Source organism: Cygnus atratus, chromosome 3 (assembly GCF_013377495.2).
Source record: "Cygnus atratus isolate AKBS03 ecotype Queensland, Australia chromosome 3, CAtr_DNAZoo_HiC_assembly, whole genome shotgun sequence".
Taxonomy (NCBI): Eukaryota; Metazoa; Chordata; class Aves; order Anseriformes; family Anatidae; genus Cygnus; species Cygnus atratus.
The window spans coordinates 107,753,347-107,771,247 of NC_066364.1; the positions used below are offsets into that span (position 1 = coordinate 107,753,347).

The following is a 17,901-nucleotide window of genomic DNA, read 5'->3' on the forward strand; positions in this document are numbered from 1 at the left end:
GCGCAACTTTAGCCCATTCCCCCTCGTCCTGCCACCAGGCACGTGGGAGAATAGACCAACCCCTACCTCGCTACAGCCTCCTTTAAGGTACCTCCCAGTCCCTCCTCACACCATCCCTGTCCTTCGTGCCATCCCCATCCCTTCATGTCACCCCTGTCCCCCTCAAGCCATACATGACCCCTCACACCATCCATGTCCTGTCATACCATCCCTGTCACCTCACACCATCACCGTCCCCTCACACCATCCCTGTCACCTCACACCGTCCCCGTCCCCTCACTCCATCACCATCCCCTCACACCGTCCCTTGTCCCCTCACACCGTCCCCATCCCTTCACTCCATCCTGTCACACCGTCCCCTCACGCCGTCCCCTCACACCGTCCCCGTCCCCTCACACCGTCCCCGTCCCCTCAGCCCAACCCGGAGCCCGGGGCAGGGCCGGGGGCGGTGCGGCCGCTTCCCCTCACCGGGGGCCGGCCCGGTCGGGCCCCGCCTCGCCGCGGCGGGCAGAGGAGGCGCAGGCGCGGCGGCCCCGGCTGCGGCGGAGGCAGGGACGGGGACGGGAAGAGGGACGGGGACGGGGGGGGGAAAGGGACGGATCCCGGCGGAGGTGCCGCGATGGCGGCGCCGCTGAGCGACGGGGAGAAGCGCAAGCAGATCAGCGTGCGGGGCATCGCGGGGCTGGGCGACGTGGCGGAGGTGCGCAAGAGCTTCAACCGGCACCTCCACTTCACCCTGGTCAAGGACCGCAACGTCGCCACCCCCCGCGACTACTTCTTCGCCCTGGCGCACACGGTGCGCGACCACCTGGTGGGGCGCTGGATCCGCACCCAGCAGCACTACTACGAGCGGGACCCCAAGGTGAGCCGCCATGCCCTGCCCTGCCCTGCCCTGCCCGGCTCGCCTGCGGCGGGCGACCCCATCCCCACCTTCACACCTCGCCCTGGCTGCGTCCCCAGTCCCCTTTCTGGCCTCAAAGCCCCCCTCACGCTCCTGTGAGTGTGGTCCCACGAAGGCCACCATGGGCATCGCCGTGGGCACGGTCACGTCCACGCCTCGGCGGGCCCCTCGCTGGCTTCGCGCCTGCTCCCACGTCTCTGCCACGCGGGCTGGGGGCACTGGGGGCTGCAGGGCGTCCTTCAGCCCTGACCCTTCTGAATTAAGAAGCCCCAGCGCTAAACCGGGGAGCCCCGGGGGGCAGGTGTGTGCTGGAGGAGGCATGGCCCTTCCCAGCCTGCCAGTGGCGGCGGCACCGAGTCAGCTCTTTTCTCGGGGTTATGGATATTGCCTTGACGCACCGAGCTGCACTCAACTAATGTGCTCGCATGCCGGCGTGGCCCTACGTGCTCTAGGAGTTACGCCTGTGTGTGGAGCCTTCCCTGTTATCCTTGCTCACCCAAACATACCATAGTCAATATTATTGCACCGCCAAGGTGCTGTGTAAGTCCCATCAAGGGTAAGAGGAGCCTGGAGAGGGGTTGCTCTCTGTCCCATGCACTTAGATTTTCGCTAGAACCACGTCCCTGTGGGAGGCTGAAGTGAGCAGAGTGTTTATGCCTCCGTGTGATGTTTTCACTCGTTCTGTTGAGTCCCAAGGAGAGGAGGGGAAGAGCAGAAGGACCCTTTCAAACTCCCAGAGCAGGTAATCCTGCCGCTTAGTGCTCCAAAACTGGCCTGGAAAGATCCCGGCTACCAAGGAAAGGGATTCAAGGGGAAGCATGATTCAAAGTCAGGCTATTGCTCTGTTAAAACTCCTGTTTACGTATAAAAATATCTGTAGGGATGGAAAAATCCGAGTAAGGGCAAAAGCGTGCGTAGCCTGCTTCCCCGCTGCGCATCCTAGAAACAGGCTTTCATTAGCATTCACCACACGGGCAGTAGTTCCTCCGAAACTTGGGAGGTCACCGCAGACCCGTCCTTCGTGTGCAGTTGTGCCAGGAGCTCTGCCACCCGTGGGACAGTTCATTCCTTCAGCAGAGTGAAACGTGCATGTCAGTGTGGGGAGGACACAAGGAAGGGTGAGCACGTATTGTTTCAGCCCCCGACAGCCTCAGGTGGCTTTGAAGCATGTGTCTAAAGCTGTCAACACCTGGAACGTCGGATTTGTCACCATCTTGCTCGGAGATTGCCTAAAATCCAGCACGCCGGGCTGATCCTTTCTTGCAGAGCTCCCCAGCAGAGAGAGGGTGCCCCAGCCAGGACAGAAAAACGATGGGAAACACTCTCAGCGCCGAAAACAGGCTGGGGAAGGTTGAGCTTGCGTGCCCAAGTGCCCTCTCCCTTCCCTCCCGCTGTCCTGCCGCGGGTGACCTGGCTGGCTTATCTTCTCCCAGCTCAAAAAGCGCGAGAGGAGAGCTGGAAAATCACTGGCAGGAAGGGGGTTGGCCTGAAGCTGGGCCAAGTATGCGAGGGGCGGGGGGCTCCCTGCTTGCTGCAGGCTGTGGATCGGCTTCAGCGGAGCATGAGAAAACTTTTAAGAGCCCGGTGCAGGCATCACCTCGGGCGAGCTTGGCTGCGCATAAAGATACAATTCAGTATCCTAGATAATTCTTGCCTGAAGTTAATTAGGGAAACACTCTTAACAGGCAACGGGATTTTTCTATAGAAGGCTGTTGGCAGGGAGATGTGCAGCGGGGAGTTGGCTAGCATCCCGTGCAAGGCTCCTTCTGACAAACAAACTGTGGTGCATGTTGTTCAGAAGCGGGCGCCAAGAGCCGCTTTGGGAGGCTGTCCCTTGCTCTGAAAAACAGTTGGGCCTGATCTTAATTTTAAGTGACTTCGGTGAAATCCTTTGGGTGCAGCAAGTGATGAGCAGGCCTCCCAAGGTGGGGTGAAACGTGCTGTAAGTGTCTTGCTTTGCCTCCCCAGCGTATTTATTACCTGTCCCTGGAGTTCTACATGGGCCGCACCCTGCAGAACACGATGGTGAACCTGGGCTTGCAGAACGCCTGCGATGAAGCCATTTACCAGGTGAAGTCCTGGGGTACGGGGGTCCCCTGAAGAACTGGCCAGACTTTTCCATGTGGATGGCTGGGTATCTTTATTTCTCAAGGCCTCCTCCTGAGGATGTTTTATTTTGACTAAATGAAGGCTTGGCCCTCTGTTTGTGTTCTGCCACCCCCAAAGAAGGCAGTGGTGGCACCTTGGGGTGCCTCGAGAGCCGGGCTACAGATTCCTCAGACCACTCTTTTCCTGTAGTGGCCGGGCTCTGCATCCAGAAAGCAGCTCCAAGAGTCCCCAAAGACTAGGGAATCCCAAGGGGCAAACAACTTCCCACCACTGGGAGAGGTGATGGCTCATCACGGGTCATGTAGTCTGCTGAGGGAGGCTGGGCCAAAAAGGAAAGCGCAAAACCACCAAACCACAGTTCATATGTGCATGCACATACATAGAAAGCCCTACAGCAGCGCTGACAGACGAAAGTAAATCGCCAGGAAGGGGGGGTGGGGAAATGGCTTGATTTTTAAAATGTCACTGGATGGGTTTGAACTGGAAAAAATACAGCCACTGCTGAGTACCACCGAGTCGATCACAGATGCCAGGCCATATTTACTTAGGCTCGCTGCCATCTGCAGCAGGACAGTGACCTTTTTGACAGAATAGGAGTTTGGGGGCTTCCTCACCCAAAAGCTTTATTTCCCTACCCCTCAGACTGTAACTCCACGTTACAATTTCTAGCAGAAGTTGGGCTCTGTCACTCACTGTCCCTCCAAATGAGGTGCTAAGCTTGCTGACGAAATGCCCTGGCCAGCACGTTCCCTGCTGAGGGATGGGAAGGGATTTCCAGAGAGGCACCCAGCACTTTCTGTCTGAGCCTCAGAGCACAGGCTGGTTTTATTCAGGCAGGATCCTCGAGTCCCTTTGCCAGGCGTTTTCCACGGGCTGATTTGGCCAGCTGTGCAGCCAAGGCTCCCCGTGCTGTAGCCTCCAGTTCCTGGAGCTCGTGATGGCCAGCTGGGACGGGAGGTCTCGTATCCAGCATGGCTTTGTCACGAAGAGAGACTGCCTTGGTATTAGTGCCCCCTGTCACGCCATGGAGATAGCTGAAGCTCTGGGAGGGCGGTCTGGGGAGGAACTGTAGCATCTGCCTGGCTCCCCAAGTGTCCTTGCTGCTGGCAGGCTTCTCCCTGAACCAGGCACAACCCCTGGAGAGGCAGCCAGCCCTTGGGTTAGAGGAGAAAAAACCCCGAGAGCTGCAGAAGACGAGACAGCCACTTCCACCCGTGGGCCCCGGCCAAGCAGCTTGGCAGCGGGGTGCTCAGGATGTGGGACGGCGCAGAGCGTAACGGCGGAAACCGCGGCCACAGGCTGCAGAAATGGCCGTAACCTTCCTCGAGGCACCGGGCTGGGCTCCGCAGCCCTTTGCGCGCCGCCTGGCCGCGTGTCGGCCTCCTCGGTGGGAGGGCCTTGCGGCCGGAGGGGCTGCCAGGAGGCTAGTGTTTTGTTGGGTGTCTCTAAGGAAACCTGCTTCGTGGGAAAGCCGTGTTTGATGAGGGATTGTTTTCCAGTTAATTAGGCTGCCCCCGGGGGCCAGAAGCTGGTGAGGTGCTTTGGGGGGTGAGGGAGGGGCTACGGGGAGAGCCCCACGCGGTTTGTGTTAGGTGTAATCATGTTGGTTTGGGATTTGTGTGTGCCCTCCTCAGAGAGCACCCTCAGAGCACGGGGTCTGGGTACTGACGTGTTCTCCTGGGGCTGTTTCCCCAACAGCTGGGTCTGGACTTGGAGGAACTGGAGGAAATCGAAGAGGATGCCGGGCTGGGAAACGGAGGCCTGGGCCGCCTGGCAGGTAACACGGGGAGAGGGGAGCCCCGTCCTCGCTCCAAGGGTGGCCCGAGAGGAAGGGCATGGAGTTTACCTTCCTTGTGAGCACGTCACGTCTTCATCTCAGCCTCCCAAGGGCTCTCTGCTTTGTGTCACCTCCTGCACCTGGGGCTGCCTGCCACAGCAGGGCCTCAGCCACACACAGCCAGCATCCAGGAGATGCCTTGGTGCCTGACTGGAGCACAGCAAGCTGGGCTGTGGCTGAAAGAGGCTGTCTGAAGCCTTTCTCCTCACCTCCCTGTAAAAGCTTTTGGTTTTTTTCTGAGGCACACAAGCAGCCCTCACGTAGGCGAATTGTTGGCTGCTATTTTGATCTGCCCGTCACAAAAGACTGCTGGAGACAAGAGCTGCCTGACAGAGGGAGTGCCAGGGCTGAGCTTTACCAGAGCTGCCCTGGACCGATGGTCAGAAAGCTTTGCTTTGACAGAGCTCGTAGTAAAGCAGCTGGTGAGTCAGGATCAGAAGCCCTGCTTTACATGGCAGGCAGGCTTCGAGCCAGGCGTGGGTTTCTCAGGCAGGTTCAGAAGAGCTCTCGCTGCAACAACGCTGCATTTAGGTGCATTTCACTCACCTGGCTTGAGCTGCTGCTGCCTCTGATGACCACTGGTCTCTGCTCTGTGCCCATCTGCTCGCACGGGGAAGGTTGCTGCACCTGCACCTTCATCACGCAAGGCTGCAGGCGCTCCCGGTGTCAGCACCATTGCTCCCAAATCTCCCCTGGCATTGGCCTGATGCTAAGGGCCTCACTCCTGTGGGAGTCCTGCCCTTCTCACTAACAAGTTTATGGGACCCTAGTGCAGGCTGTCCCCTCCTGTCCCTTCTGCATGGGGATTCCTGTGCAATAAACGTTCCCAGCAGCACCGGTTGTGGCAGCCCCGCGCACAGCACGCCGCCGCAGCGAGCCGGGGCGAGGTTGCTGGCAGTGTGATCATGCTCTGCTCTTCCAGCTTGCTTCCTGGACTCCATGGCCACGCTGGGGCTGGCAGCGTACGGTTACGGCATCCGTTACGAGTTCGGGATCTTCAACCAGAAGATTGTTGACGGCTGGCAGGTACGTTGTTGGCACATACGGGTCGCCCCATCCCCTTCTATTTCATGCTGCGATGGCCGGCTCTGCCTGTGGGTGTGACCCGGCCACACAAACAGCACGTGGGGCCTTGGGCTGCCCAAAACCTCAGTATTTTAACCTGGGGTGCTGCTGCTCATGTGGGGTCCCTCGGAGACTGGCAGCAGGGCCTTAAACGGGGACTCTCCCCTGTAGCATTAACAATCGTAATAGTTTGCAAGTGAAAGTAGACTAAAAAACTGCCCCAAGTGGTGGTTATTCCTCATGTATGTGTGGAAATGATTTCTCTTAGGAGACTTGTATTGCTTCTGTGCATAAAGGACCCTATTTTCCCCTTAAAACAGCTCTCCATAAGTCAGGTAGGGTAAGAGGTGTGAGGGTTGGTTTTTCTTCCTTCTCCACAAAGAAGCTGTGCTGCTAGGCCCTGTAAATGGTGGAAAAGAGGCAAAAAAAAAAAAAAAAAGAGGCAAAAAGCAACTGTAGTTGGTTTAATGTTACTTGAAAAAGAACAGGGGCAGTGGTGGCTCAGACCAAGCTCCCTCCTGGCAGAGAAGCGCCTGCAGACGCAGTGTCTGCAGGTGCCTCAGCCCCTCTTGTTCATGGTGCGCATCAGCATGGTTTGCTCTGCTGAATTCACTTCTCTCCTGTTGGTGATGTCAGGAGCAGAGCAGAAAAATCCTCTCTGGCAGAGGGCAGAGCAGTTAGCAAGAGCTGGATTACAGGGGGGTGGTTTGTGACCAGGAGCAGCACCGATAGACTCCTAGGGAACCACGAACTGCACCATCAAACTGGATGCAAAGCCCTCGAGGCACTGGGTGCAGGAGTCTGTGTGGTTTGTATGGATGGTTTAAACCAGCACAGCTCAGCAAAGGCAATAAAGATTGATTTATATCAGCTGGGTTTTAGTCATCCAAGTTTTGGAAAGCCCAGCTGTCTTCTAGAGACCTCTGTGTATCCATTTTTAAAGCCACCTTACCAAAGCTTTGCTTTTCAAACCGTCTCCCTTTGGAGAGCCGAGTTTAGCCTTCCCTTGGAGACACGAGCCCCATCTTGAGCCACGTTTGCCCCTTGCAGGTGGAGGAGGCCGATGACTGGCTACGCTACGGCAATCCCTGGGAGAAAGCTCGCCCCGAGTACATGCTCCCCGTGCACTTCTACGGCCGCGTGGAGCACACCCCTGAGGGCGTGAAGTGGGTCGACACCCAGGTACAGCAGTCTGCCTCCGCGCTGGGCTTGGGGAGGGTGGCGTGGAGGGGGAGAGTGCTAACCGAGGTCAGGCTTTGCTTCTCTCCCGCTCTGGTAAAGCGCTTTCCGCTACGTTTGCAGTTTCATTTTTATCGGCTCCAATGGTGGCAGGGAAAAGGGGGACGATGTTCAGTCACAGCTGTAACTTCAGAAGGAGTTGGTGCCTGAATCTGTAGCAATTTCCAGGGTGAAACCTCTCATCCATTCTTGCAGGGATTTATGTCGGGAGGATTGCAGCCCTGGCTCGTTCTGCGCCGCTCCTGGCCACGGCTTGCTCAAACCCAGTGATTTTGCAGGTGGTTCTGGCACCACTGCTGTGGGTGGAGATCCATCTCTTGGGGCAGCCGCGCAGCAATCCAGCGGGTGTTCAACTCCTGTGGTCAGAGCAAATGCCTCTTTCCCAGGCCAACCTGGTGGGTAGACGAGGTTTCAAGTCTCCAGTCTGCCTGGAGGCCTTGTTCTGCACCTCTGTGGAGAGCAAACACTTCTCCAGCTCCTGCATTCCCCTGCCTCGGGTTGAGGCGAGGCAGTGTCGCAATTACAGGGGTAATGCTGTGCTTCGGGAGCACATGCCTGCCAGGGGCACGTGCAGCTGCAGCATAAGCGTGTTCCAGTTTTACAGCTGAGGGAGGCAAACTCTGAAAAAGTGTGGATTTACCAAGGGGATTGAAGAAGTTTCAGCCTCTCCGCCCCAAGCCCTAAGGAGGAAAGGACTGTGAATTTCTCTGGGATTTACGGACATGGCCTAGCCTTGTTCCCACTTTGGTCAAGGGTCTGTCTGAGGAGCATACAGCCACAAAGCTGTTGAAGGCAGCGAGGTGCGGGCAGGTTGGCAGGGCTCAATACCACACACTTGTGAACACCACGGGGCACTGTGCCAGAGCTCCCTGGGGAAGCAGACATCCACCTGGGGACTGAATGCCTTATCCTCTGCGTGCTTTCCTCTTCCAACCCCAGCGTTGCTCTGGGGTTTTCAGGGATCCCAAGCTGCGCGATGGGAAACTGCTGCTGACAAGAAAGTGAGGTTTCAGCCAGTGCTATTGAAGGAACAGAGTGGAAAGGCTTAAAAAAAGTCAAAGATGCAGTTTCTAAATATAGCATCGTGCAGTTAATGGGATGCATGCCCCGGTCCCGTGGCTCGGACAGGGCAGGCTTTCTGCCTGCCTGCTTCCGTGTTCGGAGCTGGTAATACCAGCTTGGAGAGCCCGAGCTCTTGCTGGTTTTCTCCAGAGGGGAGGTGTTGCTGACGCCAGCACAAAGAGGCTGTTTGGGGCCGACGTGCCGATCCGCCTGGCTTTTCCCTGCCCTGTAAGGACAGCTCCATCCATTCTCTGCTGCCCTTTGTGTCTGTGCTTGGGGAAAGCCTGTGGCTGCAGGGCTGTCACAGCACTGCGTGCTGATGTGTTTAGGAGGCTGTAAGCTCCTTCTGACAGAGGTGGCCAGGCCCCGTGCTGCAGGATCAGGGCTTTCCTCTGCAAGCACTGCTCAGCTCTGCTGGCATAAGCCCTTAGGGGCTTTGTTCTGGGGCACGGTGCCTTGCCTCCCTGCTCAGCTGGTTTGGAGGCACGGAGACATTGGTACAGCAGTGAGCAGGAGCATGCAAGCTTGGAAGCACACCTGCGCCTTGCCTGGCTAGTGTAAGCTCAACTGGAAGCCCCGGTGGTGTTCTCTGTAGCACTAAGCCACCTGGGCAGCATCCCAGTGCTTAAGCATGGCTGAAAGGCTGCACAAGTTGTTCACGCGTGTTCAGTTCCGGTGCTGGAGATCTCAGTGTGTTTACCCAGGTGGCTCCAACGTACGTTTAATGGAGTTTTTGGATGAACCGCTATGGGAATGGTGCTTTGGTGGTCGCGGTTGGTCCTGGGAGGCTGCAGAGGGCTTCTGGGCAGGATTCAGGCTGTGCAGTTTATCCCAGATGGAAACACCCAGGTGCCCCAGCACTGTACCAGCGCAGGCAGAAGAGCAGTGGCCAGCTGAGGATGCTTGCAGGGCTTTGGTGAATAGTTAATAGGCACTCCAGTTGGTATGGGAAGGTCAGCAGGTTGCTTGAAAGCCTGTTGTTTCGTTAATGAGCTTGGAACTCCTGTTTGCCAGTGAAGCTCCAAACAACTCTTCCTCTCCTATTAATGCTTTCCTAGCGGGTGCTGAAAGTGCCCGTGACAACAAGCAGGTTTGTGAACCTCAGCAGCTGTGTTTTAGTGCACGTGGGATCTTTACCACAGCCAGAAGTTGTCTGTGTCCTCTGGATTCTTTCTGGAGACGTTTTGAACCTTCTTCTGAGGATGTCATGCTGCTAAACAGAGGGAAATGCTGTCCTTTTGCAGGTTGTCCTCGCCATGCCGTATGACACACCAGTGCCAGGATACAAGAACAACACTGTGAACACCATGAGGCTGTGGTCTGCAAAAGCACCCAATGACTTCAACCTCCAGGAGTGTAAGTGCTATCCCTCCACTGCCTATCTTCTGGCCAGTGGGCTCTGGGGCTGGGACATCGTTATTCCTCTGTGTGTTGCACCTGGCACAGCACTCCACATCTGCCCTGCTTTATCCATACCTCCTGGCTACCTCAAAAACACAGTGCTGAGTGCACATCCATGGTCTCCAACCGCTTCCAGAACCCTTGTGCACCCATCCTCGTTTCACCCCCCTCATGCTTGCCTTGCTCTCAAAACCTGCCCTGTGCATTCCCCGAGTGATAAACCATGTGCCAGTGTGTTCTGCACATCGCCAGGTGAGCTGCAAACACCCAGGTGCCATGGAGAGCCATTTCCATGCAGCAGCATCCTTTAGTGCTGAAGGAAAATGGCAGCATTTTCCTTCCTTACTGCTGGTTTCCTTTGAGTCCATGTGTGACCCTTACTGTATTTTTCAGGCTCTAACTGTAGTGCTGAAGGACACGTACTGGGCAACTAACAGTTGCTAGGCTGTACAGAAGGGGAATGTTTTAGACAAGACTGATTGGATTCATCCTTCCATACTTGGAAGGACCAAGACGTGCGTGTCCAAGCAGCCCCATCAGGGGAACTTATGTGGGACGCAGAGAACTGAGTTCTTGATCGGTTCTTGATCGGCAGCTGTGAGCTGGGTTTCAGGCGGGCCTTTTGTGCCCTTTAGGAGTTAGCTGTGGTTGTGGTCTTTGTGCTTCTTTGCCCTGCACCACTTCTCCTTAGTCCTGAAGCAAGACGGCTGCTTCACTCGCTTCCTTTTTTTTTGCCTTCTCTGTCTGCTGTCCGTCTTCACTTTCTGTCTTCTGTCCTTTCCAGACCGTGTGTCTTGAGAAACTGTGTGGGTATGTACCTTTCTCTCGTCTCCTCCTGTCTCTATGGGTGCATTCACACACGTCCTTTCCCATTCACATTTAATTAATACCAGCCGTCATGTTCCTGCTAGAAATCTCCACAAAAGAGGGAAAAGCACGGTGTTGGGGACCTGTCTGAATCTCTGCAGCTGTGGCAGTGCTGTGTGTATTTCTCTCTCACTGCAGTCAATGTGGGTGACTACATCGAGGCAGTGTTGGACAGAAACCTGGCAGAAAACATATCCAGAGTCCTGTACCCAAATGACAACGTGAGTGACTCTTGCTTCTCTTTCCTGCTGCTTGGGTTCATCCTTCCTGTAGTTTTATTGCCTTGTTTGCAGGCAGTGGAAGGTCATGGCCACCTGATGGTTATTGTTCTGGTTTGAGGATTTTTAATACAACATGTCGGCTCTGTAATTCTCAATGAACAGACACAGCTCTGCTGGCCCCAGTGTCACTGCTGACGGATGGCAGCTGGGAGCCTGGCCTGTATCATATAGTTGCTGTCTGCCTTCATACTCAAGGCAGTTGCCAACTTACGTGGTTTACTGTTTGCAAAAGTAAGTCCTTATTTTAGAGGCATCTATGAGGGGGCACTCGTTTCCAGCCCCAGTTCAAGGGATTTCTCACACAGGAATTGTCCCAGGCCATGCAGTCATTGTGCACCCAGTCACGGATTAGTGTCTGTGCTGGAAAAGCTCATCTCCTGGGCTTTATCCCACCCACTCATTTCTCTTGGTGTTTTAAAACAGAACAGCGTGATGCGTGGTGCGCACCGGAGGCAGCTGGTGTGTCTGTAAATGACACTGGCTCCTGGCTATTGCAGGGAGTCCAAAATCCTTGCTCCAAAAACCCTGTAGAGGGCCTTGCAGCGAGGGAGGGAGCTGTACTTGGTCTGTGGGAGCAGCACCGATGTGTCAGGTTCTGTTGCCCTCTGGAGGCAGCTGAAACAGCAGCCTGTAGCATAGCTGGAGCTGTAGCATGGCTGGCCTCCTGAGAGGCAGGATGAGTAACATCTAGGTTTGGCCTGACAAAGTGCAGAGCACGTAAGGGCTGTTGGGAAGCCCATCAGATTGGACAGGAGCATCTCCAGGGGCTGGGCTGCCAACTGGGGATGGCAGCTGCAGCACTGACACCTGCGTGTCCCCCACATGCAGTTCTTCGAAGGCAAGGAGCTGCGCCTGAAACAGGAGTACTTCGTGGTGGCCGCAACCCTCCAAGACATCATCCGCCGCTTTAAGTCCTCCAAATTTGGCTGTCGAGACCCTGTGAGGACAAGCTTTGAAACGTTCCCGGACAAGGTGAGTTTGTGGGCAGAGAGGGCCCGGGGGTGTTTCAGCCAGACCTGCCCACTGCGTGGGAGAGCAGGATGCTTTGCTGTATACAAAGACTCTGGCAGTTTGGGTTGGAACACAGAAGTGATCTCGGGGCCCATTTTCCAGGGGAAAAAATACATTTTGGAGCAAATCCGTTGAAGGTTGAACAGCTCTATGGGAGCTCTGTCTGTTTCTGAGATGTGTGGTTCTGTGAGCTATAAGAAGAGACCTGAGTCTTCCCCCAACCCTGACCCCATGGGGGCTGTGCTGGGACACAGACAGAGCCCTGTCACTGCCACATCTGAGCCCGGCGAGTCTGTGTTGCAGGTGGCTATTCAGCTAAATGACACCCACCCTGCCCTGTCCATCCCAGAGCTCATGCGGATCCTGGTGGATGTGGAGAAGGTGGACTGGGACAAGGTGAGCAGAGCTGGAAGGTGCATACCACACCTTGCAGGGGCAAGAGCTGCTGTCCTGCCCTTAAATAAGGTTTTCTTCCCCCTCCTGGCCTGGGCATGTGTGTGTTAACCTGCTGTCTGCGTGCAGGCCTGGGAGATCACAAAACGGACCTGTGCATACACCAACCACACTGTGCTGCCCGAAGCCCTGGAGCGCTGGCCAGTCTCCATGTTTGAAAAGCTGCTGCCCCGTCACCTGGAGATCGTCTACGCCCTCAACCAAATGCATCTGGATGTAAGGGACTCGGCTGGTCACGGGCTGTGGGTTTCGCTCCAGCTGTCTTTTAGGATGGGAATGTTGCCAGGCCCTACAGCTGGGTTGCTAATGGCCCTCTTCCTGCCCACCCGCAGCGCGTGGCAGCTCTCTACCCAGGGGACGTTGACCGTCTCCGGAGGATGTCGGTGATCGAAGAAGGGGACTGCAAGCGCATCAACATGGCACACCTCTGTGTGATCGGCTCTCATGCCGTCAACGGCGTGGCCCGCATCCACTCCGACATTGTGAAGAACTCAGTGTGAGTTGGGGGACACCCACGGTGTGCACAAACCTCCCCTCTCCTCTCTGCTCACTGAGCTTCGCCTGCAAACCTGGGGGGCTGGCTGGGGCAAACAGGTATCAAGGCCTGCTTCGGTTGTCCTGCTAGGCACAGCGGGCTGGAGAGACAGTCTTATTTGAGAGTGTACAGGGTCCAACTCATCTCCCTTCAGAGCTGGTGGAATCCTAGGCATTACAGCCGAGGAAGGGTTTGAGAGGCAGTGCAGAGAGTTCACGATCGTACAACGAGATCAGTAGAGGTTGTCCTGAGTCAGGAGCATGTCAGGAGCACCCAGCTGAAGCTCTGGGTGGTGGCAGAGTGGTTCAGTGTGGCCCCTACTCCCTGATGTTCCAGGTTCAAGGATTTCTACGAGCTGGAGCCAGAGAAATTTCAGAACAAGACAAATGGGATCACGCCAAGACGCTGGCTTCTGCTGTGCAACCCGGGACTGGCCGATGTTATCGCCGAGGTGAGTCGCAAGCAGCTGGAGTGAGGGGCTGAGCTGCGATCCCTGCTGTTTGCTTCTGGGCACTTCACAAAGTCTCAACAGAGCCTGAGGGAAAGGTCTGGCAGGTGTGAGCGAGGACAGCTTGGTAGGAGCATGCCTGTTGCACATGTGGGTGTGAGGTTGGCTGAGTTTTGAAGTCTCTGAGGAAGAGCTGGCCAAGGAGTTGCAGACATTTGGATCTGGCTCCCTCCCCTCGCAGTGGCTGCAGATAACCTCTCAGGCAGCACCGCGGTGTGTAGAAGTGGGGTGTCTGCAAAAGCATTCAAGCTTCATGGCCACAAAGGAGCTCCCTCAGAGCCCCAGCCCCAGTTTTGTCTCCTCTGTTTAGCAGGCCCTTGAGGTTTGTTTATTTTTGCTTCACACTGGAGTATGTAATAGCTGAAAACCTTTGTGAAGTTATTGTTTATGTCCTGCCCATCAGTTTCTCCAGCTGCCAGGAGGCCCTGGTACACGTGCACACACCCTTCCTCTCAAGCTCTTTGAGAGAAAAGGACTTGTTTGGATTTTTGCAAGTACCCATTTTCCCCTGTACCTTCAAGCTCCCTGATACAGGAAAATCAATTTGCTATAGGAAACTGTGCCCCTTTTCCTGTCCAGAGCATCTCTTCTTCCTCTTCCCAACAGGGCTGTGGTTGGGGAAGTGCACTTGTGGATGGGGTGAGATGTCTCACAGGTGAAACATCCCTCTTTTGATTCCTTCCTTTAGAAAATCGGGGAAGGCTTTGTCACAGACCTGAGCCAGCTGAAGAAGCTCCTGGATTTCATCGATAACGAGATGTTTATCAGGGATGTGGCAAAAGTCAAACAGGTAATGAGCGCTGGAGGTGAGGGGGAAAGAAGGGTAGAGGCAGCATGCTCCCAGAGAACATCCCAGCAGCCAGCCCACACTTCTGGCACAAGGCCTGCTGCTCATCAGATTTTCTTGCCAGGAGAACAAGCTGAAGTTCTCAGCCTACTTGGAGGAGCAGTACAAGGTCAAGATCAACCCTTCATCCATGTTTGATGTTCAGGTCAAGCGAATCCACGAGTACAAGCGGCAGCTGCTGAACTGCCTGCATGCCATCACCCTCTATAACCGTAAGTCCTGCCTGGTAGGGGCTGGTAGTCCAGGGGTGCCCCCCAGCAGCCCCTTGCTGCCAGCGTTCCTATGAAAATGCACGCCAGCTGGTGGCCAAAGGACTCCTGAGCCTGGCTGTTCCCTCCTGTCACGAGGGGCTTCTCCTCCAGGAGGAGGACAGAGTACCTGAAGGGTCCTGCAGAGCTCTTCAGAAAAGCTCACAGCCCAAATCTCCATTCACCCCCGCACCCGTACTGCTGGTGTTAGGACTGGCCTGGTGCAAGCTAAAATCCTGCTCCCAAGCGTCTGCCTCATCCCCCTGCCCTTTCCCAAAGGGAGGCAAGTCATTGCAGCTCTGATTCGTGGCTGTCTGGAGTGGCTTTCCAAGTACTTTGCAGCCCGATTTTGCCCAGCACAGCTTTGGCAGATGTCTGGTTGGGCTTCGGGGTTCTGCAGGTGTGCTGGGCTCACGCAACGCGGGCTGGGCTCGCAGCCCATCTCTGATGCGAGCAATGAGCTCTGCCCGGTTTGTCTTTGCTTCAGTTGTTTATGCCCTGCTCTTCCAGGCATCAGAAGTGACCCATCCAAATCCTTTGTGCCTAGGACGATTATGATCGGAGGAAAGGTAAAGTGCTTCCCAGCCTCAGTGCACGCGCGGTATTGGGATGTGGGGAAGGTGCTGGTCCCTTCTGGGGGGCTTTGCTGGGTTTGCTGTGGGTTAGCCAGCGTGGGTCTGTGCTGGTGGGCTCTTCAGGAAGTGCTGTCATGGACTAGTTGGGCTGATAGGGCCCCATCGCTCCCCTCCTGGGGGTCAGGGCTTCTCCCAGTAGGGTTTTGGCTGATCCATGTGGAGAGCAGAGGTGAGGCCCAGGTTCTCCCCACAGTGAGGACCCCGCATTGGCACCTCTCGTGCTCTGCCTTCCTTAAAAGCCTTCACTCTCTCTGGGCTGCTCTTCTTCAGGCGGCCCCCGGCTACCACATGGCCAAGATGATCATCAAACTCATCACCTCCATCGGCGAGGTCATCAACAACGATCCCTACGTGGGGGACAAGCTCAAGGTCATCTTCCTGGAGAACTACCGCGTGTCCCTGGCTGAGAAGGGTACGTCTGTGGCGCATGGAGGCACATGGCAGCAGCTGCCCGTGTCCCAGCTGAGCCCAGAAGCTGGTTTGACAGAAGGCTGTCACAGCAGGCCACCTGGGCACCCTCAGGAAGGGCCTGAGGGCTGCAGGGCTTTACATGGGGCAGGAGCCTGGTGCAGGAGCAGCAGCAGCTGCATGGGGTCCTGGCAGAGCTGGGCCTTTGTGCCTGGGTCTGGCCTCGGGGCTGAGCTGGAAGGGTCAGCAGGCCACTGCCCAGAGATGTTCTGCTGTCCTGGGCCCAGGCTGGGGGGAGCTGCAGCAAGCCGAGGGCTAACTCCCACCTCTCTTGCACCCGGCAGTGATCCCAGCAGCGGATCTCTCCCAGCAGATCTCCACAGCTGGCACGGAGGCCTCGGGCACCGGCAACATGAAGTTCATGTTGAACGGGGCCCTCACCATCGGCACCATGGATGGAGCCAACGTGGAGATGGCCGAGGAGGCAGGCGAAGAAAACCTCTTCATCTTCGGCATGCGGGTGGAGGACGTGGAGGCCCTGGATCGCAAAGGGTTGGTGCTGGGGACCGTGCTGCCCTCTCTGCCCTAGACACATGCCAGCTCTCTGGGTGCTGGGCCCCGGGGGAGAGCACCAGCCCCTACAGCCCGTCTGTGCCTCCTCCCTGCGCAGGTACAACGCGCTGGAGTATTACGAGCGCCTACCGGAGCTGCGGCAGGCCATTGACCAGATCAGCAGTGGGTTTTTCTCCCCGAGAGACCCCGGGTGCTTCAGGGACGTTGTCAACATGCTCATGCACCACGACAGGTGAGGCCTGGCACGCATCCCAGCCCCTTCGTGGGCTGCTCTCGTGGCCCTGCCTGCATGGAGGATGTCTGTGCTGCCCTGTCTTGCCCTCCTGGGACCCCACAGCCGACAAACCCCAGCCTTACTCTGTGCTCCGGCTTTCAGGTTTAAGGTGTTTGCCGACTACGAAGCCTACATTAAATGCCAAGGCCAAGTGGACCAGCTGTTCATGGTAAGAGCTGCCCACAGCCTCAGCAGAGGCGGGGGTCCTTGGCCATGGAAAAGGGGCAGCTGGGCTGAGCGTGCCCCTGTGGAGCCCTTCTCACACCCCACAGCACCTGTGGGGGCACGGGGCAGGGTGAGGTGGGTTTTGAGGCTTCAGCAACCCCACACCATGTTATTTAAAGCAGCCGAGTGTGCATAGCGGTGCCCTAAGCCTGAGCCGCGCCGGGGTGGGATGAGTGACCGCTGCCCTTGCCTCCCCTCTTCCCAGGACCCCCGGGAGTGGACTAAGAAAGTCATCAGGAACATCGCCTGCTCGGGCAAGTTCTCCAGTGACAGGACCATCACCGAGTACGCCCAGGAGATCTGGGGGGTGGAGCCCTCCGCCACAAAAATCCCCCCACCCAACCTCCCCCGGGACTGACGCAAGCACAGAGGGAAGGAAGGAGGGATGGGTGCCCAGCCCCGGAGCCCTCACCCGCATTTCACCGCCAGCTGGCCGGGCTTGGCTCTGCAGCAGCGAGGCCTTTCCTTCGGGGGTAGAACGGTGCTCTGAGGAGGAGCCCTGACTGAGGAGCGGGAGCTGGGGGAGAGGCGAAAGGACCCCGTGTTTGTACCCAGCCTGCACGTGCTGCGTATCGCTTTTAGTGAGACAGCCACGGATCAGTCTTCCGCAACCGCACTCCACGCTTAACAAGGGATCTCCAGCTAAATCCTTCCCTCCCTCTGCATGTGGCCTGGCCTCCCTGCCCCACAAACGGGTTTTAGACCACACCGAGCGTCGGGTCCTCCCCCAGGGGCTGTGCCAGCCCAACAGCAAGGGGAAGGAGAGGCTGCGGCCTGCCCTCCCAGCCACCCCCTTCCCCCAGCATGCCTGGAGAAGGGGCTGGGTGTTAGATCAGCTGCCTCCAGTGCAGGTGCCACTTCCATACACTGTGGTCCAGGAGGAGAGGGATCAGCAGCTGGGATCACAGAGCTTGCTGTAGCCTCCTCCCCACCTATTAATTAAAAACCCAGTAGCCGAACCACTCCAGGGATTATTTTTTTTTGATATTTTTTTTTTTTAAAGCAGCTGTAGCTGTGTGGAACAGGTTCTGCTTGCCACTGCCAGCTGGGTGGTGACCCAGCCCAGTGCATGACAGCTCCTCTGTCCCTCCCCAGCTGGGCCGTGCTGCTCTGCATCCCTCGTGGGGCTGGGGTCAGTTTAACACCTGTAGTGCGATGTAGAGCACCAGTACTCCTGTGTGACACCCACTCATTAAAGCAACCCGAACATGCGTTGGTTTGACTTCGGTGTGACTGCCCGCTGCTTGGGGTTCCAGCCTGGTGCCACGACACCACAGATCCAGACACGGTCCCCTGCAGCCAGCACCAGCCGGGTGCTGGCACTGTCATGGGGACAGCATACCCATGCAGAATGGGCTCTTTGGCCAGCACCCCGGGCGGACAGGAGGGAGACGAGGCCAGAGGCTGCTCTGGGCCAGTACC

At 56.8% G+C, this 17,901-nt stretch overlaps 1 protein-coding gene across 1 annotated transcript; it reads left to right on the top strand.

Annotated features, from left to right (window-relative positions):
* Window positions 1-511: 511 nt before the first annotated feature.
* PYGB (glycogen phosphorylase B) lies at window positions 512-17,438 on the top strand. The gene is made up of 20 exons (XM_035557580.2): window positions 512-862; window positions 2,870-2,971; window positions 4,709-4,787; window positions 5,770-5,873; window positions 6,963-7,094; window positions 9,458-9,569; window positions 10,620-10,702; window positions 11,591-11,734; window positions 12,077-12,169; window positions 12,296-12,442; window positions 12,559-12,722; window positions 13,098-13,212; window positions 13,958-14,059; window positions 14,181-14,328; window positions 14,875-14,933; window positions 15,270-15,411; window positions 15,752-15,959; window positions 16,078-16,212; window positions 16,357-16,423; window positions 16,685-17,438. Exons 1-20 carry the CDS (start codon window positions 620-622, stop codon window positions 16,835-16,837), a joined length of 2,532 nt encoding a protein of 843 aa, XP_035413473.1. The 5' UTR covers window positions 512-619; the 3' UTR covers window positions 16,838-17,438.
* Window positions 17,439-17,901: the final 463 nt, after the last annotated feature.

Bases quoted from the DNA above. Each gene is read 5' to 3' on its own strand.
- PYGB (XM_035557580.2), top strand. From the start codon at position 620: ATGGCGGCGCCGCTGAGCGACGGGGAGAAGCGCAAGCAGATCAGCGTG. The intron at 2,972-4,708 runs GTGAAGTCCTGG...TTTCCCCAACAG, and splicing joins GCGATGAAGCCATTTACCAG to CTGGGTCTGGACTTGGAGGA. The intron at 16,213-16,356 runs GTGAGGCCTGGC...TCCGGCTTTCAG, and splicing joins ATGCTCATGCACCACGACAG to GTTTAAGGTGTTTGCCGACT.